This window comes from Somniosus microcephalus, chromosome 3 (assembly GCF_052327205.1).
Source record: "Somniosus microcephalus isolate GS21.2 chromosome 3, FLI_Smic_1.0, whole genome shotgun sequence".
Taxonomy (NCBI): Eukaryota; Metazoa; Chordata; class Chondrichthyes; order Squaliformes; family Somniosidae; genus Somniosus; species Somniosus microcephalus.
Window position 1 is genome coordinate 173,615,721 of NC_140989.1, and position 26,440 is coordinate 173,642,160.

The 26,440-nt window shown below is 45.0% G+C and overlaps 1 protein-coding gene across 14 annotated transcripts in view; it reads left to right on the top strand.

The window, feature by feature from the left end:
• Positions 1-26,440, top strand: part of LOC147121580 (mitogen-activated protein kinase kinase kinase kinase 3-like) — a 244,010-nt gene that overhangs the window by 167,412 nt on the left and 50,158 nt on the right. For 10 of the 14 annotated variants that reach the window (XM_085981929.1, XM_085981930.1, XM_085981939.1 and 7 more), the window contains 6 exons: positions 1,503-1,544; positions 2,025-2,109; positions 2,201-2,280; positions 2,519-2,579; positions 20,670-20,787; positions 23,413-23,471. In XM_085981929.1, coding sequence (XP_085838055.1) covers positions 1,503-1,544; positions 2,025-2,109; positions 2,201-2,280; positions 2,519-2,579; positions 20,670-20,787; positions 23,413-23,471 — 445 coding nt within the window. The remainder of the gene's footprint in view (positions 1-1,502; positions 1,545-2,024; positions 2,110-2,200; positions 2,281-2,518; positions 2,580-20,669; positions 20,788-23,412; positions 23,472-26,440) is intronic. The other 4 variants (XM_085981932.1, XM_085981940.1, XM_085981942.1 and 1 more) reach the window with 1 other exon arrangement.

Here is a 26,440-nt window from a genome sequence, read left to right on the forward strand (position 1 = left end):
TTTTTTATTCTTCCTGCCAAAATGGACAATTTCATATTTTCCCACATTATACTCCATTTGCCCACTCACTTAACCTATCTATATCCCTTTGTAGCCTCCTTATGTCCTCTTCACAATTTACTTTCCTACCTATCTTTGTGATGGAATACTCTGGATGAGTGCAGCTCCATCAACACTCAAGAAGCTCGACACCATCCAGGGCAAAGCAGCCCACTTGATTGCCACCCCATCCTCCACCTTAAACATTCACTCCCTCCACCACCAGCGTACCGTGGCTGCACTGTGTACCATCTACAAGATGCACTGCAGGAACTCGTCAAGGCTCCTTCGGCAGCACCTCCCAAACCCACGACCTCTACCACCTAGAAGGACAAGGGCAGCAGGTGCATGGGAACACCACCACCTCCAAGTTCCCCTCCAAGTCACACACCATCCTGACTTAAAAGTATATCGCCATTCCTTCATTGTCGCTGGGTCAAAATCCTGGAACTCCCTTCCTAACAGCACTGGGAGAACCTTCACCACACGGACTGCAGTGGTTCAAGGCAGTGGCTCACCACCACCTTCTCGAGGGCAATTAGTGATGGGCAATAAATGCTAGCCTTGCCTGCGGCGCCCAGATCCCATGAACGAATTTTTTTTTTTTTTTAATAGACTGGAAGGGATATTGCAGCAAAAGCCAACCCCGTCCTTGCTTAATGGTTACATGTGGACTTTGAGTGAAGATCATGGGGTAGGAAACAGGAGCAGGATTCCTGACTGGTTCATTTTTGTTTCCATAGTTTAGAAACACTGAGGTTGATTGTAGTGCCCCAACTGAGATCGGTTAACTCAATGCATCGGCCCTGGGACTTTCCTGGTCCAAATTGCTCAGGGTCCCAGCAGGTGGTGGTCCATTTATCTGCTGAATCATTGGGAGCCCACTGCCTCAAATTATAAATGCGTTGATTTTTTCACTTAGTACTGCAGATGTTATATAATGAAAAACTTGATTAGGTTTATGAGAGGCATGAAAAAACTGTCCATCAAGAATTGGAATAAAGCTGACTTGAGGGAGATCAAGTTCTGATTCAGTCATTTTGCTTTGAGGGGACTGGAAGTTGTTTGCACTAAGAGATGTGATCTGATTGAATATAGACCTGAATCAATAGCAGAAGGTTGGATGATGGTTGAGGGGGGCCATTATATGAAGAAGGAACAAAATGATCCAGGGAGAACCCTGAGTTAATATAAAAAGACTTGGAGGATGAGTGATCACCTATAGCACAAATAAAATGATTGGATAGGGAACTAGTTAGCCATGAACTCTGCTTTGGTAGAAGTTCATATGATGGTAGCTTGTGAGACACATGGTGCCAGTCCCCATCAAAGACTTGAGATTTCGAGGGTGATGACAAATCACCAAAATGTATACCATTTCTAAATAAAATACAAAATTTGAAGTGAAATACGCAGTACAAAATGGGAATATAGTTCATATAATTTTGTTCTGATTTTTTTAGGTAGTAATACCACATTATGAAATAAATGTGCAGACAAAAAAGGTAAAAGCTGGAAGTAGGTGTTGTAGGAATCCAAATACAGAACTAGATCATTTAACCAATAACATGATGTGACACATGGACCTAGCATGGTGGATGAGAATTAAACAACACTAATTGCAACAGACTTTTGCTGTGGCTGTAGTTTAAAAGCATCACATTTCTTGTATTTTTTTCAGGGCAGATGCTGTACTAATTTCAAAATTAAAACGTGATTGCTATTTCAGAAAGTTGTGCATTACCTATCATGTTTCTTTGTGAAATGTTCAGTCTCAGTATGGCAGTATAAAAAGAGGAACAAGTTCAGTGAAATACACCGTACAAAACATATTACCTGGTTGCGTAGGAGTCAAACAGCCCCACTGTAGTTAAAATGGAAGTGTCTGGTGGTGGTACCCTGTGTTTTCATTTTGCAATCATATTGTGTAAAGTAACCAGTGCAATGCTATTTTAACTAAAACAAATTAAATGAATCTTTTTCAGATGGGTGCTTGTTTCTCTAAGGTATTCAATGGTTGCCCTCTGAGAATTCACACTGCAACATCGTGGATTAATCCAGATACAAGAGGTATTTGTCGTTTCTAGAACTAAAAATTCAAAGTTTTTATTCTTGATTTCTGCTTTCTTGCATTTAATTCTCTACACTTTTCTCTCTGTAGATCAGTACCTCATATTTGGTGCTGAAGAAGGCATTTACACTTTAAACCTTAATGAATTACATGAAACATCAATGGAGCAGGTAAACATTCAGTTTTTAGATTAACTGTTCGGAACAATGTTTAGAATTTAATTTGTTGCTTATCCCAATCAAAATACACCCTCTATGTACTTCTCAGAATCCTACTTGAGAAATTAAATGGTGTACTAAAATAGATCATAGACAAATTGGCTTGCTTTACTGTGGGAGAGGGGGGGAAATATATATTGCGCATCTTAATCTCTAAACCGCTCAATGTGCTTCATTGTTTTCATTTTAGCTTGTCCAAAGAAGGTGCACATGGCTGTATGTAATGAACAATGCATTACTATCGATATCTGGTAAGTTCTATACAATTTTTAAATATCTGAAATTCTGTAAACCACTTCAACTGTCCTTGTGTATGAGAGCGAATGGCACAAAATTATTCTTTGTAATCTATAAAGATCTTGACGCAACTTGTATGCAGTATTTTGTTTGAGATACTCTTGCTTCAAGGGCGAGTTATCGTCTATGACCTGTGCATACAAAATCCTCTAAGTGAGCTCAAAAAGGATCGAATAAACCAGATAATAGAGATTAAGTCAGGGTTGATCCCCTTTTTAAAAGCTTTCCAATAGAATACCATCTCTTGTCATGTGCCCTGCATGCAACTCTCATGGGGGAGGATATTTAGCCCATGATGAGAACAATTTTGGACTTTTTTAAAATTTGTTTCGGTTGGTACACACTGCAGCCACGGTGTGCTGGTGGTGGAGGGTGTGAATGTTTACGGTGGTGGATGGGTTGCCAATCAAGCGGGCTGCTTTGTCCTGGATGGTGTCTAGCTTCTTGAGTGTTGTTTGAGCTGTACTCATCCAGGCAAGTGTAGAGTATTCCATACTTGTGCCTTGTAGATGGTGGAAAGGCTTTGGGGAGTCAGGAGGTGAGATACTCACTGCAGATTACCTAGCCTCTGACCTGCTCTTGTTGCCACAGTATTTATGTGGCTGGTCCGGTTAAGTTTCTGGTCAGTGGTGACACCAGGATGTTGATGGTGGGAGATTCAGTGATGGTAATGCCGTTGAATGTCATGGGGCGGTGGTTATACTCTCGCTTGTTGGAGATAGTCATTGCCTGGCACTTATGTGGCGCAAATGTTACCTGCCACTTATCAGCCCAAGCCTGAACATCGTCCAGGTCTTGTTGCATGCGGGCATGGACTGCTTCATTACCTGAGGAGTTGCAAATGGCACTGGACACCAGTCATGAGCGAACATCCCCATTTCTGACCTTATGTTGGAGGGAAGGTCATTGATGAAGCAGCTGAAATGGTTGGGCCAAGGACACTGCCCTGAGGAACTCCTGCAGCGATGTCCTGGGGCTGTGATGATTGACCTTCAACCACCACAACCATCTTCCTTTGTGCTAAGTATGACTCCAGCCAGTGGAGCATTTTCCCCCCGATTGCCATTGACTTCAGTTTTACTAGGGCTTCTTGATGCCACACTCGGTCAAATGCTGCCTTGATGTCGAGGGCAGTCACTCTTACCTCACCTCTGGAATTCAGCTCCTTTGTCCATGTTTGGGTCAAGGCTGTTATGAGGTCGGGAGCCAAGTGGTCTTGGCGGAACCCAAACTGGGCAACGGTGAGCAGGTTATTGGTGAGTAAGTGCCGCTTGATAGCACCTTCCATCACTTTGCTGATGATTGAGAGTAGACTGATGGGGCGGTTATTGGCCGGATTGGATTTGTCCTGCTTTTTGTGGACTGGACATACCTGGGCAGTTTCCCACATTATCTGATAGATGCCAGTGTTGTAGCTGTACTGGAACAGCTTGGCTAGAGGTGTGGCTAGTTCTGGAGCATGTCTTCACGATAGCCAGGATGTTGTTGGGGCCCACGGCCTCTGCTGTATCCAGTGCACTCAGCTGTTTCTTGATATCACATGGAGTGAATCAATTTGGCGGAAGACTGGCTTCTGTAATGGGAACCTCAGGAGTAGGCCAATATGGATCATCCACTTGGCACTTCTGACTGAAGAGGGTTGGTCCCCTGGCTTGATGGTAATGGTAGAGTGAGGGATATGCCGGGCCATGTGGTTACAGATTGTGGTGCTGCTGGTGGCCCATAGTGCCGCATGGATGCCCAGTTTTGAGCTGTGATGCGCTATCAATTACTCATAAAAGACTGAGAGTTAGAAGAGTAACTAAAGGCTTTTATTAACAACAGAATGGAGGTCTGCCTCGAGTGGTCGACCGGTCCAGGATACAAGGGCTGGGGAGCAGTCACCTTTATACTAGGACCTGTGGGAGGAGTCAGCCGAGGCATGTCCAGGCATGTACACAGTGGAATACAAACAGGACAAACAGGAATACAAACAGTGGTTTACCACATTCACCCCTTGTTTAAAATTGAGTCCGGCGGGGTGAAGTGTATTAAAAGTTAGTGTATTGGAGTCTCTCCGGAGGTCTTGTCTGCCGCTGTGATCGGCGTGGCGACGGCAGGGGTAGTGAAGCTTCCGGCGTCGAGTCCAGCGTAGGCTGTGGCACAGGCGTGTCGTCCTCGTAGATGTCGAGCGGGTCGCGGGGCCCAGGCCTGCCGTCTGCTGGGGCTGGATATCGGATCGTGGGGGGGGGTGGTAGTGGGTTACTGTGGTCCCCGAGGGTGCAAGGTCTCTTATGGAGACTGTGTCCTCCCGCCCGTCCGGGTATGCGATGTAAGCATACTGGGGGTTGGCGTGGAGGAGGTCGACCCTCTCGACCAGGGGGTCCGTTTTATGGGTCCTCACGTGTCTTCTCAGTAGGACCGGCCCTGGGGACGTCAGCCATGGCGGTAGCGATGTCCCTGATGTGGACTTCCTTGGGAAGACAAACATTTTCTCATGAGGGGTGGCGTTAGTGGCAGTGCAGAGCAGTGACCGAATAGAGTGGAGCGCATCGGGGAGCACATCCTGCCAGCGGGAGGTTGGAAGGCCCCTAGACTTTAAGGCTAGCAGGACGGCCTTCCAAACTGTCGCATTTTCTCTTTCCACCTGTCCGTTCCCCCGGGGGTTGTAACTGGTGGTCCTGCTTGTGGCAATACCCCTAGTTAGCAGGTACTGACGGAGTTCGTCGCTCATAAACGATGAGCCCCGGTCGCTATGGATATAGCTGGGGAAGCCGAACAGGGTGAAGAGGTTGTTCAGACATTTAATGACCGTGGCACTGGTCATGTCCGGGCAGGGGAAGGCGAACGGGAAACGGGAGTACTCATCAATAATATTGAGGAAGTACACATTGCGGTCGGAGGAGGGGAGAGGCCCTTTAAAATCAACGCTCAGGGGCGAGTGGCTTTTATCAGGTGGGCCCTGTCTGGTCTATAAAAGTGTGGTTTGCACTCAGCGCAGACTTGGCAGTTCCTGGTCATGGTCCTGACCTCCTCAATAGAGTAAGGCAGGTTGCGGGCCTTGATGAGGTGGAAGAACCTGGTGACCCCCGGGTGGCAGAGGTCATTGTGGAGGACCCGTAGTCTATCGATCTGCGCGCTGGCGCAGGTGCCACGCGATAGCGCATCCGGGGGTTCATTTAGCTTCCCGGGCCGGTACAAGATCTCGTAGTTGTAGGTGGAAAGTTCGATTCTCCACCTCAAGATCTTGTCATTTTTGATTTTGCCCCTCTGCTTGTTGTTAAACATAAAAGCAACTGAACGCTGGTCAGTGAGCAGGGTAAATCGTTTTCCGGCCAGGTAGTGCCTCCAATGACGCACAGCCTCCACAATCGCCTGGGCCTCCTTCTCAACAGCGGAGTGTCTGGTCTCCGGGCCTTGGAGGGTTCGTGAAAAGAAGGCCACGGGTCTCCCCGCCTGATTGAGGGTAGCGGCCAGGGCAAAGTCAGACGCGTCGCTTTCCACCTGGAAGGGGATGGATTCGTCCACTGCGTGCATGGTGGCTTTGGCAATGTCCTCCTTGATACAGTGGAAGGCTAAGCGGGCCTCTGCCGTCAAGGGAAAAGAGGTGGACTTGATCAGCGGACGGGCCTTGTCCGCATAGTAGGGGACCCACTGGGCGTAATAGGAGAAAAACCCTAGGCACCTCTTCAGGGCCTTGAGGCAGTGGGGCAGTGGAAGTTCCATAAGGGGACGCATCCGGTCGGGGTCGGGGCCGATGACTCCGTGTTCCACAACACAGCCAAGGATGGCGAGGCGGTTTGTGCGGAATATGCACTTCTCCTTGTTATATGTCAGGTTTAGGAGTTGGGCGGTGCGGAGGAATTTTTCGAGGTTTGCGTCATGGTCCTGCAAGTCACGGCCGCAGATGGTCACATTGTCCAGATATGGGAAAGTGGCCTGCAACGCATTTTGATCTACCATCCGGTCCATCTCCCTTTGGAAGACGGAGACCCCGTTGGTGACGCCAAAGGGAACCCTAAGGAAGTGATAGAGGCGGCCGTTTGCCTCAAAGGCAGTGTACTGGCGGTCCTCAGGGCGGATGGGGAGCTGGTGGTACGCTGATTTCAGGTCAATGGTCGAGAAGACGCGGTACTGTGCGATCTGGTTGACCATATCAGCTATACGGGGGAGTGGGTAGGCGTCCAGCAGGGTGTAGCGATTTATTGTCTGGCTGTAGTCGATGACCAGGCGCTGCTTCTCGCCGGTCTTAACGACCACAACCTGGGCTTGCCAGGGGCTGGTGCTGCCCTCAATAATCCCTTCTTTCAGGAGCCGCTCCACTTCGGTTTTAATGAAAACCCTGTCCCCGGCACTGTATCGCCTGCTCTTTGTGGCGATGGGCTTACAGTCGGGGGTGAGGTTAGCAAACAGTGGTGGGGGGGTGACTCTGAGTGTGGAGAGGTTGCACCTGGTGCGCGGCGGGCAATTTGGAAGCTGCTGGCTGCGGACTGTGAGTGGGGGTAGGGGTCCACCGTACGCCATCGTAACACTTTTAAGGTGGCACTGAAAATCTAACCCCAGCAGGACGGCAGCGCAGAGGTCAGGCAGGACCAGAAGTTTAAAATGATCGTACACGGTCCCGTCTACTACGAGTGTCACCACGCAGTAGCCGCCGATGTCCGCCGACTGGGACTCGGAGGCCATAGAAATCCGCTGTTGCGCAGGCAGGACTGGGAGAGAGCAACGCCGCACCGTGTCGGGGTGGATGAAGCTCTCCGTGCTCCCAGAGTCAAAAAGGCAGATTGTATCGTGACCATTTACCTTAATGTCCATTGTGGAACTGGCCAGTTGGTGCGGTCTCGCTTGGTCCAGTGTAACGGATGCCAGCGTAGGGGTCGGTGTGTCGCTGCGGGTATCAGATGAGGCGGTGTCGGGGGCCTGCTGCGTCCCGGCTGTCGTCCAAGATGGCGGCGTCCATGATCCCCATGTGGCTGGAGGCGTCCAAAATGGCTGCTGTACCGGTGATTCGCACACGGCCGGGGAGGTCCAAAATGGCGGCCCGCATGGCCCACACGCGGCGCTACTGGGGTTCGGGGTGGCTTTGGCCCTGCAGACGCTAGCGTAGTGTCCCTTCTTCCCGCAGCCCGAGCAGATCGCGTTTTTCGCCGGGCAGCGCGCTCTGGGGTGTTTTGCCTGGCCACAGAAGTAGCATTTCTGGCCTTGGGGCACTGCTGTCTGGCCTTGGGACACTGCTGCGGTAGTTGGGCCGTTGGGGTGTGGCTGGGGTGGCACGGCGCTATGAGGCGGTCCTACCGTGTCCCAGGCTGTCATTCCCCGCGGCGTCCACGGTGCAGAGGAGTAGGCATCCATGCCCTGGTAGGCTGCATCCAACGATAGTGCGAGTTCAGAGGCCTTGTTGAGGTCGAGGTTACTCTGCTCCAACAGTCGCTGTCGTGTGTAATTGGATCTGTGGCCCGCTACAAAAGCGTCCCGGATAAGTTCCTCTGTGTACACGGCGGCCTTTACATCCTTACAACCACAGGCCCGGCCAAGCACAGACAGTGCCTGAAGGTATTCCACGGTCGATTCCCCAGGTTGTTGTTTACGACTCCCCAGGAGGTGCCTGGCGTACACTTCGTTCACTGGGCGCGTGTACTGGTCCTTGAGGAGCTTGATAGCATCCGCGTACGAGGTCGCGTCTTGGATGACCGAGTACACTCGGTGGTTCACTTTGGAGGTCAGGACATCCAGTTTGTCCTCGTCCGATTTGATTGCTTCGGAGGCGGTCAGGAATTTTTCGAAACACTTAAGCCAGTGAGTAAACTTGGTGGATGAGTCCGCCTCCTGATGATCTAAGTCCAGGCATGCTGGTGTGAGGATCTTCTCCATTATAAAAATGTTGTTAATAAAATTGATGCGCTATCAATTACTCATAAAAGACTGAGAGTTAGAAGAGTAACTAAAGGCTTTTATTAACAACAGAATGGAGGTCTGCCTCGAGTGGTCGACCGGTCCAGGATACAAGGGCTGGGGAGCAGTCACCTTTATACTAGGACCTGTGGGAGGAGTCAGCCGAGGCATGTCCAGGCATGTACACAGTGGAATACAAACAGGACAAACAGGAATACAAACAGTGGTTTACCACAAGCTGCTAGATCTGTTCTGAATCTGTCCCATTTAGCACAGTGGTAGTGCCACAAAACACAATGGAGAGTGTCCTCAGTGTGAAGATGGGACTTCGTCTCCAGAATGACTGCTACCAATACTGTCATGGACAGATGCATTTGCGACAGGTAGATTGGTGAAGTCTAGTAGGTTTTTCCCTCGTCTTGGTTCTCTCACCACCTGCCCAGATTGGCAGCTATGTCCTTCAGGACTCGGCCAGTTCGGTCAGTAGTGGTGCTGCCGAGCCACTCTTGGTGATGGACATTGAAGTCCCCTAATCAGAGTACATTCTGTGCCCTTGCTTCTTCCAAGTGGTGTTCAACATGGAGGAGTACTGATTCATCAGCTGAGGGAGGGCGGTAGGTGATAATCAGCAGGATGTTTCCTTGCCCATGCTTGACCTGAAGCCATGAGACTTCATGGGGTCTGGAGTCAATGTTGAGGACTCCCAGGGCAACTCCTTCCTGACTGTATGCCACTGTGCCGCCACCCCTGGTAGGTGGGACAGATGGAGGAGTTTAGGACATTGGCTGAAAGGTATGATTCTGTGAATATGACTATGTCAGGCTCCCAATTTTGGCACAAGGTGAGGAGGACTTTGCAGGGTCAACTGGGCTGGATGCCGTAGCCGGTGGTCCGTCCGGTTTCATCTTTCTTATTGTGTTTCGTAACGGTTTGTTACAACTGAGTGGCTTGCTAGGCAGGTAAGAGTCAACTACATTGTCTGGAGTCACACCAGACCATGTAAGGATGGCAGATTTCCTCCCCTAAAGGACATTAGTGAATGAGATGGGTTTTTACGACAATCCGATAGTTTCATGGTTACCATTACTGATGCTAGCTTTTTATTCCAGATTTATTTAATTGAATTTAAATTCCCCAGCTGCTGTGGTCGGATTTGATCTCGCGTCTCTGGATCATTAGTGCAGGCCTCTGGATTACTAATGCAGTGACATTTTACCACTATGCTACCGTTCCTCACACTTTTTGCTATATGATCATGTGGGTCATTTCACGTAGCTTCCACTTGAGCCCCAAAAGCATGCCCATGTTTCCCTTCAATCAGTATTGGGGTGGGCATATATGGGCAATAAATTCTGGTATTGCCAGTGACTCCCACTTCCTAGGAATTAAAATAATATTGCCCAGCAAACTCGCCAGCAGTCACTTTTGTGCCACTCTGCTCTTCGAAACAAGTAAAGGTTCTTGTCCTCTCTATTATCGTTGTGTGGTTAATTTCTTTTTGGTGATTAGGGAAAAGCTACACCATGCTCAGTTACATTATTAAAAGTTGTGTGTAACAATGAATATTTGCATCCAATTCCTCCTGTACATTCTGAACTGTACTGAGGGCAAGACATGACATTCTGTTAGATTTTACCGCTAAGGTAGCCGAGTTGCTCCCATAGCCTTGTGCTTGCGATCCCCTAAGAACTTACTGGAGTTTTTTTTAATTGCAGGGAAAAGTCAGTCTAGGTGAGGACCTGCTATTCAGAGTACTCTCCATTTTTATAAAAGAAACACATTTTTAATAAATTTACATAGAATTTTACAACACTGAAACAAGCCATTCGGCCCAACAGGTCTATGCTGGTGTTTATGCTCCACATGAACCTCCTCCAACATTACTCCAACTCACCTGATCAACATATCTTTCTATTCCTTTCTTTCTCATGTATTATCTAGCCTCCCCTTAAATGCATCTATGCTATTTGCCTCAACCACTCTCGTGGTGGCGAGTTCCACCTTCTCGTCTCTGAGTAAAGATGCGTCTGCTTAATTCCTCATTAGATTTAGTCGTTATTTATTTATTATTCAATTTTCTTTTTGAAGTGGGGAACCAGCCCATGTCTCCAGGATTGCCTTTATTGCACATTAGAGGGGGCATAACTTCAGAAAGATCTACTGTTTATTAGGTTTCTCATGGTCAGACAGCTTCATTCAGTGGGTGAGGAATTTTGCATTCCCATGCTTTCCAGGGTTTGTGTGTGTGGAGCAACCTTTTGGCTGGTTTGTAGTTTTCCCCATTTCCTCACCCTTGCTGTTTGCAATGGAGCCACGCTGGAATGCTTCCTGTTAGTGACATGCTGAGGATGGTTTGCTGCTAGGGGGTCATACTGCAAGACTTTGATTCTGGCAGAAAAATCGATACTTCCAAAAAAACAAAATAATAATAATTCAAAGCAAAAGTAAGTTTAGACTTTTTTTTAAAAAGGGGGAATAAAGTAGAGATAGCTTGCTAACGTTTGCATATATGTGGATCAAGATCACTTATAACATGGGTGTTTTGAGGCCATTATGTAAATTTTTGTAGCATTCATACTGTTTTTTCTTTCACTTTTTTGGCAACCTATTTAGAGCCAAGTGCTGGGCATAGAATGAGGTTCCGGTTGATGTAAAATAATTTTTTTTTTTTAACTTGCTATTTTGCCATACCCATGTGTCAAAGCAGGAGGAATTTTGACATGAAAAATGTCTTGTGTTTATGGGATTTACTGTAGCCCAGACCCCTCTGGCATGCCTACCTCAACAAGTATGGAAACTTGCAGGTAATTTCTACGGCACAAGGTGTTTTGGAAAAAAAAAAAAAAAAAAATTAGTTTATGGGATGTGGGCGTCGTTGGCAAGGCCAGCATTTATTGCCCATCCCTAATTGCCCTCGAGAAGGTGGTGGTGAGCCGCCTTCTTGAACCGCTGCAGTCCGTGTGGTGAAGGTACTCCCACAGTGCTGTTAGGGAGGGAGTTCCAGGATTTTGACCCAGCAACGATGAAGGATCGGTGATCTACGTCGGGATGGTGTGTGACTTGGAGGGGAACTTGGAGGTGGTGGTGTTGCCATGTGCCTGCTGCCCTTGTCCTTCTAGGTGGAAGAGGTCGTGAGTTTGGGAGGTGCTTCCGAAGAAGCCATGGTGAGTTGCTGCAGTGCATCTTGTAGATGATGCACACTGCAGCCACGGTACGCCGGTGGTGGAGGGAGTGAATGTTTAAGGTGGTGGATGGGGTGCCAAATAAGGTAACAAACAATACAGAATGTTTTGCTTTGCATGTCTCAAGGTCTCTATAAAGTCCCTATGGGTGATGGTAGCTAAGCTGATACAGAGTGTACTCTTAATATTAGCTGATAGTAGCACCTTTTCAGTTAGCAATCTGTCAGTAGTCAAAACCATCCTTGTACTTGAGTAGCTCGGACTCCTGGTAAGCCTGGAGATATCCCAGCTGCAAACTTTCCAGAGATTTTGCAAAACTTAGGCCATAGAAACATAGAAGATAGGAGCAGGAGTAGGCCATTCGGCCCCTTGAGCCTGCTCCGCCATTCAATGTGATCATGGCTGATCATCCAAATTCAGTACCCTGTTCCTGCTTTCTCCCCATATCCCTTGATCCCTTTAGCCTTAAGAAATATATCTAACTCCTTCTTGAATATATTTAATGAATTGGCCTCTACTGCCTTCTGTGGTAGAGAATTCCACAGGTTCACCACTCTCTGGGTGAAGAAATTCCTCCTCATCTCTGTCCTAAATGGCTTACCCCTTATCCTTAGACTGTGACCCCCTGGTTCTGGACTCCCTGACCATTGGGAACATCCTTCCTGCATCTAGTCTGTCTAGTCCTGTTAGAATTTTATAAATTTCAATGAGATCCCCTCTCATTCTTCTAAACTCCAGCGAGTACAAGCCCAATCGACCCAATCTCTCCTCATACGTCATTTCTGCCATCCCAGGTGTCAGTCTGGTGAATCTTCGCTGCACTCCTTCCATGGCAAGAACATCCTTCCTCAGATAAGGTGACCAAAACTGCACACAATACTCAAGGTGTGGTCTCACCAAGGCCCTGTACAACTGCAGCAAGACATCCTTGTTCCTGTACGCAAACCCTCTCGCTACGAAGGCCAAAATACCATTTGCCGCCTTAACCGCCTGCTGCACCTGCATGCTTACCTTCAGCGACTGGTGCACAAGGACGCCCAGGTCTCGTTGCACTACCACTTTTCCCAATCTATTGCCATTCAGATAATCTGCCGCCTTGTTTTTGACACCAAAGTGGATAACCTCGCATTTATCCATGTTATATTGCATCTGCCATGCTTCTGCCCAATCACCAAACCTGTCCAAATCATACTGGAGTTTCTCGGCATCCTCCTCACAGCACACACGTCCACCCGGCTTTGTGTCGTCTGCAAACTTGGAGATATTACATCTAGTTCCCTCGCCCAGATCATTAATATATATTGTGAATAGCTGGGGTCCAAGGACCGATCCCTGCGGTACTCCACTAGTCACTGCCTGCCACTTGGAAAAAGAGCCGTTTATTCCATCTCTTTGTTTTCTGTCTGCCAACCAGTTCTCTATCCAAGTCAATACCTTGCCCCCAATCCCATGTGCCTTAACTTTACACGCTAATCTCTTATGTGGGACCTTATCGAAAGCCTTTTGAAAGTCCAAATACACCACATCCACTGGTTCTCCCTTATCTATTTTACCAGTTACATCCTCAAAAAATTCCAGTAGATTAGTCAAGCATGATTTACCTTTTGTAAATTCATGTTGACTTTGTCCGATCCGTTCACTGTTTTCCAAGTGCTCTGCTATTACATCTTTTATAATGGACTCTAGCATTTTCCCCACTACTGATGTCAGGCTTACCGGTCTGTAATTCCCCGTTTTCTCTCTACCACCTTTTTTGAACAGTGGGGTAACATTAGCTACCCGCCAATCCATGGGTACTGTTCCAGAGTCTATCAAATTTTGGAAGATGACCAGCAATGCATCTACTATTTCTAGGGCCACTTCCTTAAGTACCCTAGGATGTAGATTATCAGGCCCTGCGGATTTATCGGCCTTCAATCCCGTCAATTTCTCTAACACCATTTCCCTACAAATACTGATTTCTATCAGTTCCTCCCTTTCATTAGACCCTATGTTCCCCGACATCTCTGGGAGGTTATTTTTGTCCTCCTTAGTGAAGACAGAACCAAAGTATGTATTTAATTGGTCTGCCATGTCTTTGTTCCCCATTATAAATTCCCCTGATTCTGACTGCAAGGGACCTATGCTTGACTTCACCAATCTTTTTCTCTTCGCATATCTATAAAAGCTTTTACAGTCAGTTTTTATGTTCCCTGAAAGCTTGCTCTCACACTCTATTTTCCCCCTCTTAATTAATCCTTTTGTCCTCCTTTGTTGAATCCCAAGCTACTCCCAATCCTCAGGTTTACTGCTTTTTCTGGCCAATTTATATGTCCTCTCCTTGGATCTTATGCTATCCCTAATTTCCCTTGTTAGCCACGGTTGAGTCACCTTTTTTGTTTTATTTTTATGCCAAACTGGGATGAACAAATTCTGTAGTTCATCCATGCGATCTTTGAATGTTTGCCATTGCCTATCCACCGTCAACCCTTTGAGTGACATTCCCCAATCAATCTTACCCAACTCGCGCCTCATTCCATTGTAGTTTCCTTTATTTAAATTCAGGACTCTAGTCTCTGAGTCAACTACTTCACCCTCCATCTTAATGAAGAATTCTAGCATTTTATGATCGCTCCGACCCAAGGGGCCTCGCACAACAAGATTGCTAATTAATCCTTTCTCAGTACATAATACCCAGTCTAAGATGGCCGGATCTCTAGTTGGTTCCTCGACATATTGGTCCAGGAAACCATCCCGTATACACTCCAGGAATTCCTCCTCCACAGTATTGTTACTAACTTGGTTAGCCCAATCTATATGTAGATTAAAGTCACCCATGATAACTGCTGTGCCCTTATTGCACGCTTCTCTAATTTCCCTTTTAATGCCATCCCCGACCTCCGCATTACTGTTTGGAGGTCTATATACCACTCCCACTAACGTTTTCTGCCCCTTGGTATTTCTCAGTTCTACTTCTGCAGTTTGATATTCTAGGAATAGTCTTTCTGTTGCAAGAATAACCTCTGGATCTCCAGTGTACATTCCCTCTTGTTGATCAAAATAGGATCCTGGGCAGAGCTTTAGCATTGATGACATTGGGCCAGTTTAGTGGCTTCCTGTGTGAGGCTGTTTATGAAGCGCACAGACATCAACCTCTTCCCAATAGTAACACTATTACCCCACTGTGCCATAAGAAATTGACAGCTTAAGGAAAGCATTTTAGTGAGGGCAGGGGAAGAAACACAAATCTGATTACAATAACTTACTTTATCACTTACTTCAGATACTTACTAGTTTGCTTGAATTTCAATTTCAATTAGCACATGTTTTCAGGACCCTTGATTTTTATCCCATCCCATGAGTCCTTGTGACACGCAAGCTTGTTGGAACCAAGCCATTTGGCTAATTCTCCATGAGTATAAGCGAGTGTGTAGTCAGTATACTTTTGTAGAAACAGCTATAGTGACAAGCTGATCAGGAATAGGGGTGGGCAAAGTTGTTGTTGTACAAAGATGCAGTGGAACACTGTTAGTGTGAATAGTACCTAATCGCTTCTCTTCACCCCACCCCAGTGCACTAAGGCCAATTTAAGCACAGGCTTTGAACTGAGCCTTGGTCTTTCGTGATCTGTACGACCCTGGTGTAGACTGAAGTTTGTAAAAGGGAGTCTTTTTGTCAGCCAGGGCTCAGTGGTAGCACTCTCGCCTCTGAGTCAGAAGTTGTGGGTTCAAGTCCCACTGCACAGACTTGAGCACATAATCCCGGCTGACACCTCAGTGCGGTACTGAGTGCTGCAGTGTCGCAGATGTCGTCTTTCGGATGGGATATTAAACTGAGGCCCCATCTGCCCCCTCGGGTGGGCGTAAAAGATCCCATGGCACTATTTCGTGCAAGGGAGTTCTTCCTGGTGTCCTGGCCAATTTCCTATCAACATCACTAAAACAAATTATCTGGTAATTATCATATTGCTGTTTGGGGGAGCTTGCTGTGTGCAAATTAGTTGCCACAACAACAACAACTTGTATTTATATAGCACCTTTAACATAGTAAAACGTCCCAAGGCGCTTCACAGGAGTGTTATCAAACAAAATTTTACACCGAGCCGCACGAGATACTAGGGCAGATGAACAAAAGCTTGGTCAAAGAGGTAGGTTTTAAGGAGCGTCTTAAAGGAGGAAAGTGAGGTAGAGAAGCGGAGTGGTGTAGGGGTGGGGGGGGAGAATTCCAGCGCTTAGGGCCTTGTCAGCTGAAGACAAGGCTGACACTAGTGGATCGATTAAAGTCAGGGATGAGCAAGAAGCCAGAATTGGTGGAGCGCAGATATCTCGGAGGGTTGTAGGGCTGGAGGGTGGGGTTTCAAAATAGGAAGGGGTGAGACCGTGGAGGGATTTGAAAACTAGGATGAGCAAATCGAGGCGTTGCTTCAGTGGGAGCCAATGTAGGTCATCGAGCACAGGGGTGATGGGTGAACAGGACTTGGTGCGAGTTAGGACACGCGCAGCAGAGTTTTGGATGACCTTAAGTTTAAGGAGGATGGAAGATGGGGGTCCAAGGATAGATCCTTGGGGGACACCAGAGGTAATGGTGCAGGAGCAGGAAGAGAAGCCATTGCAGGTGATTCTCTGGCTACGACTGGACAGATAAGAATGGAACCAAGCGAGTGCAGTCCCACCCAGCTGGACGGCGGAGGAGAGGTGTTGGAGGAGGATGGTGTGGTCAACTGTGACAAAGGGTGCTGACAGGTCAAGGAGGACGAGGATGGATAGTTTACCATCGTCCGTCACATAGGATGCCATTTATGACTTTGAGAGCCATTTCGGTACTGTGGCGGGGTGGAAACCTGATTGGAGGAATTCAAACATGACTTCTGTGAATGCTGGGCGAGGAGTTGGGAGGCGACTGCATGTTCAAGGACTCAAGTGGAAAGAGATTGGGGATGGGGCGGTAGTTTGCAAGGTCGGAGGGAGGACAATTTTTTTTGAAGAGCGGGGCGATGACTGCAGATTTGAAGGAGAGCTGGTCAGTACCTGAGGGAAGAGAATCGTTAACAATATCAGCTTTCATGGGGGCCAGGAAAGGAAGTGTGGTCAGCAATTTATTGGGAATAGGCTCGAGGGAGCAGGAGGTGGGTCTCATGGACAAGATGAGCTCGGAGAGGGCATGAGGGGAGATAGGAGAGAAACTGGAGAGTTCAGGGTGGTGGGGGGGGTGGCATCCTTAGAGGAAGTTAGGCCCGGTGGGCTAGGGGAAGGGAGGCAGCTGAACAGATAGTCTCAATCTTAGTGACAAAAGTCCATGAGCTCCTCTCAATTGTTGGAGGTGAGGGGAGAGGGGTTCAAGAAGATGGTTTGCAGTAGAGAAAAGAAGCCGGGGTTATCTTTGCATTCCAGGATGATCCTGGCATAGTGAGCAATTTTGGCAAACAAGAGTAGGATCCATTAGTGCTTTATGTGGTCTAGCGGTGCATGGCTAAACAAATAACTTGCCCTTTACCTGACTTTTGTTGCACCCTCGGGGTCTTCACAACTCTGACTTGGAAGCAAATTCTATCAAGCTGTGTGTGTCTGGAGTAGTTGCTTTTTACAAAGACTTTGATAACATTTCAGGTATACCTAATCCTCTTATAAGTTTCAGTGAAAAGTGGCCTTCTGCTACAGCTTTCAACTACCTTCTTCTGATAATTCAGTGATTCTTTGTGCTAACAAAAGTTGAATTATCCAATCATTTGAATTAAGCAATATAAATAGCACAGCAAAGTGGGAATTTAATGCTAAAGATTTGAATAATCAGATAATTTGAGGATTAGGCTATAAATGTAAATTTCAGGCATGGGATTTGGACTGTTTCAGTCAGTATAAACATAATTGTTTCTTGTAATGGAACTTTGTCGCCATCAATCAAACACTTATTAGCAACAGCGCTAACTTTCTATTGATAGATATTTGGATTCAGCATCAGGACCCTTTTTCTAACACATCCAAAATACTTAAAGAATTCTGATGAGCATCATTTTGTTTTGTTCAAGACATTTATGCTGATTGTGGGGTTTTTTTTAGTTTCAAACTTTAGTGCTGATAATAGGAGCAAATTAGATGGATTGCTAAACCCAACAATTTCAAGGAATGAAATGATCAGGAGAGGTTGTCCTTAATTCCAGCATCAACTGCATGTTAAGTTAGCTCTCCTATATGGTCAGTAACTTTTCTATGTTTGTTTACATCACTGATGTCAATAGGATAAAACTTAGTGCATTTAAAAAAAAAAATCACACAACAAAAGAATAAGATGTTAGAATACCTGATCATTAACAATCTTGAGTTTTAAAAGTGCTCATGGTTGGGTGACTGGTTGGTGCAGTAAGTTAGTCTTTCATCTTGGGGTTGTCAGTTTAAATCCAGACCAGAACAATGCAATGAAAGTTTCCTCTGTCTGCCAGTTGTAGAGGTCATATGTAAACTAAGTGCATAGTCTCAACTCAATTTAGTTTCTAGTTAGCATGGCCCCACCTCTCAAAAACCACCCCTAATTTGGCAATCTCATTCCGAAGTGGGTAGTATGGGAAATGGATAAATGTCACACTGGTGTAGTAGAGGTGTTTTTCTAGGTTGGGCTGAATTACATTTTTGGGGCAAAGTAGAGGAGCCTTTACTCTGCATCTTTTGGGCTAAACCTGACCTGTGAGTACTTGATATTGACACGGTTGTCTGAATTGAGAATTTACTCTGTTCCCCATTAGTAACCTTTCTCTTCTTGAAATACACACACATTCCAGAATGTTTTTTTAAAGGGTTGTGATTGTGAGGTGTCCATTTAAAGAATCAGATTGCTGCCAATCTCGGAGCCCTTCTTAACATCATTTGAATCCAATCAATTTGCGATTCCTTAGCTGTTTCCTTTTTTCATATCTAATGCTGAGCATAGAGTGCACTTCAGTGTGTGGTGGTGTTCATACTACATAGACCTTTCCCGATCCATCGTTGTCTTCAATGCCTTTTGTTCATTTGTTGTAAAGCAAATGAAGGTCAGCCTAGTGCCAAAATGGATCTCAAACTATTTCTCTCTTAACATGTTCTCTGTCTGCTAAATCTAGTCTGGCAAATATTGGGGTCACACTACTGGAGGATAAGTTCCTTTTATCTCCTATGGTAGCAACAACCCCATTATAAATAAAATATATTCCTATATACTTGGAGGGAAAGTGGGTTTTATCAGGTTTGAAGAACCACCCTTTTCCTATAAATACCTTGTTCTAAGTAATGCGCCGTTATGGTAACATCTACATGACTCCGATTTACATTAAAAAGGGATCTAATATGGGGGACAGCACTTGAAGTTTTCAGTTTGTGAATCTCGGCAGGGATTCTTTAGCAGCATCTCCCAAGCCTGCAACCTCTACTACCTAGAAGGACAAGGACAGAAGGTGCATGGGAACACCATCTCCTCCAAGACACAAACCATCCTGATTTGAACATGGATTGCTGTTCTTTCATCGTGTCAAAATCCTGGAACTCCCTACCTGACAGCATTGTGGGAGCACCTTCACCACACGGACTGCAACGGTTCAAGAACAAGTCCCACCACTACCTCCTCGGGCAACTAGGGATGGGCAATAAATGCCAGCAGTTCCCACATCCGGAGAATGATTTTTAAAAATATTAGCTGTGCAGGTTCAGGCTTAACAAATAAATGTCTTCAGAGAAGCTCCTCCTTCAGAGAAACAGCATTTGTTGTGGTGAGTAGCATTTTCTTTCCTAAGCAGGTCTTGTCTAGTCCTCATTCTTCAAATTCAATTCTCCACATATTAGCAAAAGGATTTAACCCTGTCCCTTTTGGACAGGAGGTATCAATAATCCCAGCGACCATAGCTGGTTCTGAACCTCTTCTGGAAGTAAAGCAATGATCAAGATTGAACAGTCATTTTAATATTGAAAATAGTTATTGTAATGTTAGATTGATATTTATAAAGAGTTTGCTTGATTATATTGTGGGAGGGGATCAGACAGAAACCTGAGTTCACTCCTTTTGGAAGTTCTTTCTGATCTTTCACCTTCCTCAAAATTAAATAATAAGCCTTGCCTTTTAGATGGCATTGGGTCAGCTATTCTTTCATGTTTGTTAATATATCAGCTGCGTCTTGCTGCTCACATCAGAGAGCTGTTCTCATTTATTTGAAACACTGATGTCTCTAACTTGCCTGTAGGTATGTCATTGCAAAGATTAAGTTGAGATGGAAAACCTGTCTGCTATGATATATAATCATTTAAATTCACAAGGGTCAGTGTTACACAAAAAAAGAGAATGTGATGCATTATATTGATTCAGAAAGAAAGACTTGCATTTATATAGCGCCTTTCACGACCATCGGACGTCTCAAAGCGCTTTACAGGCAATAAAGTACTTTTTGAAGTGTAGTTACTTGTAATGTGGGAAACGCGGCAGCCAATTTGTGCACAGCAATGTGATAATGACCAGATCATCTGTTTTTGTTATGTTGATTGTTATAAATAAATATAACTCCCCTGCTCCTCTTCAAAATAGTGCTATGGGATCTTTTACGTCCACCTGAGAGTAGACAGGACCTTGGTTTAACACCTCATCCGAAAGACAGTACCTCCAGCAGTGCAGCACTCCCCTCAGCACTGCACTGGAGTGTCAGCCTAGCTTTGTGCGCAAGTCCCTGGAGTGGGACTTGAACCCACAACCTTCTGACTCAGAGGCAAGTGTGCTACCCACTGAGCCACAGCTGACACTAATTCTGAGCAGATATAAAAATATTACCACAGAACTAAGATGCAACCAAGACATTCATAATCAACAAGATGAAAAATGCAATAAAAGGAATTCACCTCAGGTTTTTAATTCTCTTGACAATGTGAAATCAAAGAAGAAATATAAAAACCAAGAGTTCCTTAACAAACTACTATCTTGTGATCTGATGAAATGTGTAGGTGACTTTGATATTCTTGAAGTAGTATACTGTTGCTTGAACAGCATTTTTCTTTTTCTTTTTAGGAAAAGCTTCCCAACTTTACTCTCACAATTTGTTGGGTCTTTTTGAGTATGCTAGACAAATGCAAAAATTGCCAGTCTCTATTCCTGCATATAGACTTCCTGACAGAATACTTCCAAGGTAAGAGGAGACTCTTTCATACTTGTTGGAATTGAAGAATTTGTTATGGGTGACGCAGTGAGAAATATTGGGATACTGAAACCAAATGCCATCGTAAGTGGACTTATGCAATAGTGAATTATCCAATAGCATCTATGTTAAATTTTGTTTTAAATTGTGAAATCAAAGTTGGTGGAATAAACTCTCCAAGACGGTTCGTAGAATAGTGTGGGTTAAAATGGATCTTTATTAAGCAGGCAAGCAAACACACACTCCTGAATAATGATCAGATACTCACAGTGGGGTACCTTGTGGGAGCTCTGGGTGACCATCTCACGGTCCCAAACAGATCAAAGCACACCCTCCCTCCAGTTTCTCACTTACTAATACAAAAGAATAAACATGCCTGTACAGAGCTTCAATAAGACTTCTCTCTCAACTTTGGATTCCGCCTGAGCTAAAACCAGCTTGTTCCAGTCCTCGAGGTCGCTGCATTATTCTATTGAGCCAGCAAAGCTATTGTTTATCTTTCGTAAAGAGCCCACACTACATGCAGAATCCTGCATTACATTATTAACCCTCACAAAAGTGAGATCACCAAGGTTAAAAAAAAGTAAAAGAAATGTGGTAAATCGAGAAGTAGTGATGAGGTGAGGTCAAGCTTGGCGTTTAAAACCCAGATATTGTAAGAGAAAGGAGAAGCTGAGGGGAGCTAAGGAGTTCCACAATTATGTGATGTATTTCTTTCGACATAGTGATGTAGATTGGAGAAAGCGTTTATAGGATAATGCATTTGCAGTTTTAAGGGAAATGAGAGGAAAGTTTAGCTGGTATCAATAAAATAGAGGAGACACAGTTCAAGTGCCAGACTATTGGTGTACTTACAACATTGTACAAGCTTACAGAATGGTAGAATATGGATTTGTGACTGTAGTCACCCATACAAGAAGTTCCAAAGCTTGGCTTTGCTATCACCAGATGGAAGCCAGGCACTTCCCCATAGTTCAATCAGGAGGGAAATCAGAGGCAAGGTGCTTGATGACTGGTTGCACTGTGGCATTGGCAGATGGCACAGAGCAAGTTGCTTGCCCGTGTTCAAACTGAAAAAGGGAATCAGAAGAAAAATGGAATGTTGTCCTTGTGCAATGTGCCATAATGTTCAGTATGTACAGGTACAAACTAAAGAAGCTTTCATGTGATGAGCATAACCTCTTTCAAAAGCAACCCTTTTCACTGCAATTTTTTTTCCCAGTTGAAATTAGTACTTTGTGGAAAAAACATGCTTTATGTTCTTGCTACACTGGCCTGCCCTGCATTTGTCCTTCGTTCTGGGTCCTGTGCATCCCTGATTTTAATTGTTCCACCATTGGCGGCCGTGCCTTCAGCTGCCAAGGCCCTAAGCTCTGGAATTACCTCCCTAAATCTCTCTGCCCCGTTACCCCTCTCTCCTCCTTCAAGACACTCCTTAAAACCTACCCATCTGCCTTAATATCTCCTTATGTGGCTCGTTATCAAATTTTGTTTGATAATGCTCCTGTGAAGTGCCTTGGAATGTTTTATTACTTTAAAGGCGCTATATAAATAGTTATTGTTGTATCGGGTCAAGCAGGGCCAATCAGTGATGTTTTGTGCCATAATTGCGCAAACGATCTGGTCCGAATATCATTTTCTTCCAGGCACTTTTTTCTAACATTAATTAAGATTGGGAAGAACTGTTTTCGTATTTCATGCCCTGCAAAGGCCGAAGGTAATTTTTATATTGTTCTGTGCTTAGCTACTATTTTCTTTCTCTTCCTGCTAACAAGAATTTATATTTGTCATTACTTTCTTGGTTCTCTCTTCTGCTTCAGAATTTAAAACGTGATGATTAAGGCCAAATGTCTAAGCTCCCCTAGGTTTAGTGGATAAATGCATCAATTGCTGTGGTGCTGAGGACCCAGGTTCACTCCCAAATGTCCTGATTTAGTTTAGCTCCGCTGGAGCAGCAGTTGGGTGCTTTACAATTGGTCTCAGTGCCTCTGGATTAGGAGAAGTAAAATCAGCCAGGGTTGTAGCTCCTGATTGCTATCCAGCAACCTCTGATGGAACTGATGTTGGGCAAGGAAGAGGATTGTGTTCACCTGTCATGCTGTCTCTACTTGAATGGACTGTTGATACTTGCTGTCGAGCCTCATCAACATGAGTCCGTGCCTAATTCAGCAATCTACTAATTGTTTGTAACTGCTATTAATCATCTTCTCCTCTTGGACAGTCCCTCGGAACCGAGGATGACTTGCTTCCACATTAAAAATGAGTTCTCAGGTGACTGATGAGTCCAATGCGGGACCTACAGTCTCTGTCACAGGTGGGGCAGACGGTGGTTGAAGGGGCGGGTGGGTGGGGTGCTTGCGCTGCCTGCGCTTGGCTTCCGCTTGCTCCCGGCGAAGAGACTCGAGGTGTTCGGCGCCTTCCCGGATGCTTCTCCTCCACTTTGTGCGGTCTTGGGCTAGGGATTCCCAGGTGTCGGTGGGGATGTTACACTTTTTCAAAGAGGCTCTGAGGGTGTCCTTGAAGTGTTTCCTCTGCCCACCTATTAACTATTAATAGTTAATGTATATAATAACAGTTGTATGAATTAATCATCTAATTCTTAAATTTATTTTGTAGGAAGTTTGCAGTATCTACAAAAATTCCAGATACAAAAGGCTGCCAAAAATGTTGTGTTGGTAAGGAGATGCCCTACTTTCTTAAATATCTCCATGTAAAAGTGCTGTTCTTAGTCAAGTAGAGAATAAGAACATAAGAAATAGGAGCAGGAGTAGGCCATGCAGCTCCTCGAGCCTGATCTTCTACATCAATTCCACTTTTCCACCCTAACCCCATATCCCTTGGTTCCCTTAGTGCCCAAAAATCTATCAATTTCAGTTTTGAATATACTCAGTGACTGAGCATCCACAGTCCTCTAAGGTGGAGAATTCCAAAGATTCCCAACCCTCCCGAGTGAAGAAATTTCTCCTCATCTCAGTCCTAAATGGCTGACCGCTTATCCTAAGACTAAGACTCTCCAGCCAGGGAAAACTGCCTCACAGCATATACCCTGTCAAGCCCTGTAAGAATTTTATACGCTTCAATGAGATTACCTCTCATTCTTCTAAACTCTGGAGAATTTCTCCTCATAGGACAAGCTTCTTATTCCAGGAACCAATCTAGTGAACCCTCATTGCACCCCCTCTAAGGCAAGTATCTCCTTCCTTAGGTAAGGAGACTAAAACGGTGCACAGTCCTCCAGGTGTGATCCCACCAAAGCCCAATATAATTGCAACAAGACTTCCTCCTCTTACACTCCAACCCCTTTGCAATAAAGGCTAACATACCATTTGCCTTCCTAATTGCTTGCTGTACCTGCCTGTTACCTTTGTGATTTGTGCAATCGAGGGCAATTAGGGATGGGCAATAAATGCTGGCCTTGCCAGCAACACCCAGATCCCATAATCGAATAAAAAAAAAAAAAATTTTTTTTAATCCCTCCTGAATGCCAACATTTACTAGTCTATCCTTTTTATAAAAAAAAAAAAAAAAAAATATTTGGAAGATGTTTCAAGACAGAAACACATCAAAGAGCTGAGATGACTTTCCTACATCATGAAAATGGAACTCCAGTGACTTTTCAAAGTTATCTCAAACTTGACATGTTTTCTTAAATCCTAAGGCCTGGAATTTACGGCCAGTGGCAAAGCAAAGGCGTTCGCCGCTGGCCCGAGGAAAACTGCCCACAAAAGATCTTTGTGGGAAGAAGTTTGCCTTTCTTGACGTGCAATTTAGATCAGTGTAGTATAGTGGGAATCCCTAATGCAATGCTGCTGTGACATCAACAAGCTGTCTAAGCAGCCGATCACAATACAGAATTCTCTCTCACAGGGAACCAGGAAATGAAGAAATTGCTTTTATTTAGACTTTTTAAAAATGTTAGTGAGCAAAACTAAGATTAGGACTCTCACATGGGGAAAAAAAGGTAAACCTGAAATAAATATGAACAAACTTTAAAAACATTTTTTTATAGTTTATTAATTGTAGTTTTTCATAATGGAGAAATTTGACACTTCACAAAACTAAAATGAGTTTTTCAAGGCCGTAGCATTAGTTTCGCAGTCAATATGCTGGTAAAACCCCAGTTACACCTAACCCAACAAGGCCTAATATTTAATGGGGTATTTAACAGCGATATCATTGCGGAAAAGCCCACGTTTTCATCAGTTTCACTGATTACATTGATTGCCGGCTATGGGTTGAGGGGGTGGGGAGTGGCCACAGCATAGCCAGCGTCTCAGCAGTGAATGACAGACCGCAACTTCAGGATCTGCATGTTTAGATGTGCATGCGCTACATTCTGAAGTTGTGATCAGTTTCAGAGGGGTAATAACGGCGAACGGTGTTAGTTCGCTGTTATTACCCACCGCAAATTCCGGCCTAATATTCTGCATAATATATCCATTTTATTCTGTTTTCAGCAATTTATTTTTTTAGTCGGTGTCATGATGAATAATGACTATTGATGGGTTCCCACAAATAAACTACATCAACTCAGACAGTAATTATGAAGGGGTTTAAAAGCCATTGTTAGAAAACAGGAAAGTTGGAGTAGTATCGATGTTTTCTGAACCCCAAGTTGAATTTTTGCCTTGAGCAACCTTTCCACCGTTTGTGGTTAATACAGGGAAGTAATTTCTTATTTGTATGAAATGGAAGCAAGGTGAGTTATTATTCAGTACAGTGGAAATAGTTCCATTTCAAAGGGTTGGCATGCTGCCATGATTGCACCACCTGATTTAAAGTGCTTGGGAATGTAGCAATGTACAGGAACAAGGAAAAAAAAATTCAGTCCAATTGACTGACCACAATGTTCACAGTTCACTAGCTATATTTCTCAATTCATTTTCTTCGCAAGTAATTGTTCAACTCCCAACTCCAGTGATACTCTATCATGCAGTTCGGATCATAGAATAATACAGCACAGGAGGCCGCCATTTGGCCCATTGTGCCTATGCCGGCTCTTTGGTAGAGCTATCCAACGAGTCCCACTCCCCTGCTCTTTACCCATAGCCCTGCAATTGTATTCCCTTCAAGTATTTATCCAATTCCCTTTTGAATGTTACTATTGAATCTGCTTCCACCACCTTTTCAGGCAGAACATTCCAGATCACAACAACTTGCTCTGTAAAAATAAAAATGTTTTTCCTCATGTTGCCTCTGGTTCTTTTGCCCATCACCTTAAATCTGTGCCCTCTGGTTACTGACCCTTCTGCCACTGGAAACAGTTTCTCTTTATTTACTCTATCAAAACCGTTCCTGATTTTGAACACCTCTATCAAATCTCCTCTTAACCATCTCTGCACTAAGGAGAACAAACCCAGCTTCTCTAGTCTATCCACGTAACTTTAACCCCTCTTCCCTGGTACCATTCTAGTAAATCTCCTCTGCACCCTCTCTAAGGCCTTGACATTGTCTCTAAAGTGTGGTGCCCAGAATTGAACACAATACTCCAACTGAGGTCTAACCAGTGTTTATAAAGGTTGAGTATAACTTCTTTGCATTTGTGCTCTATGCCTCTATTATTAAAACCAAGGCTCCCACATGCTTTTTTAACGGCCTTCTCAACTTGTTCTGCCACCTTCAAAAATTTGTGTACATACACCCC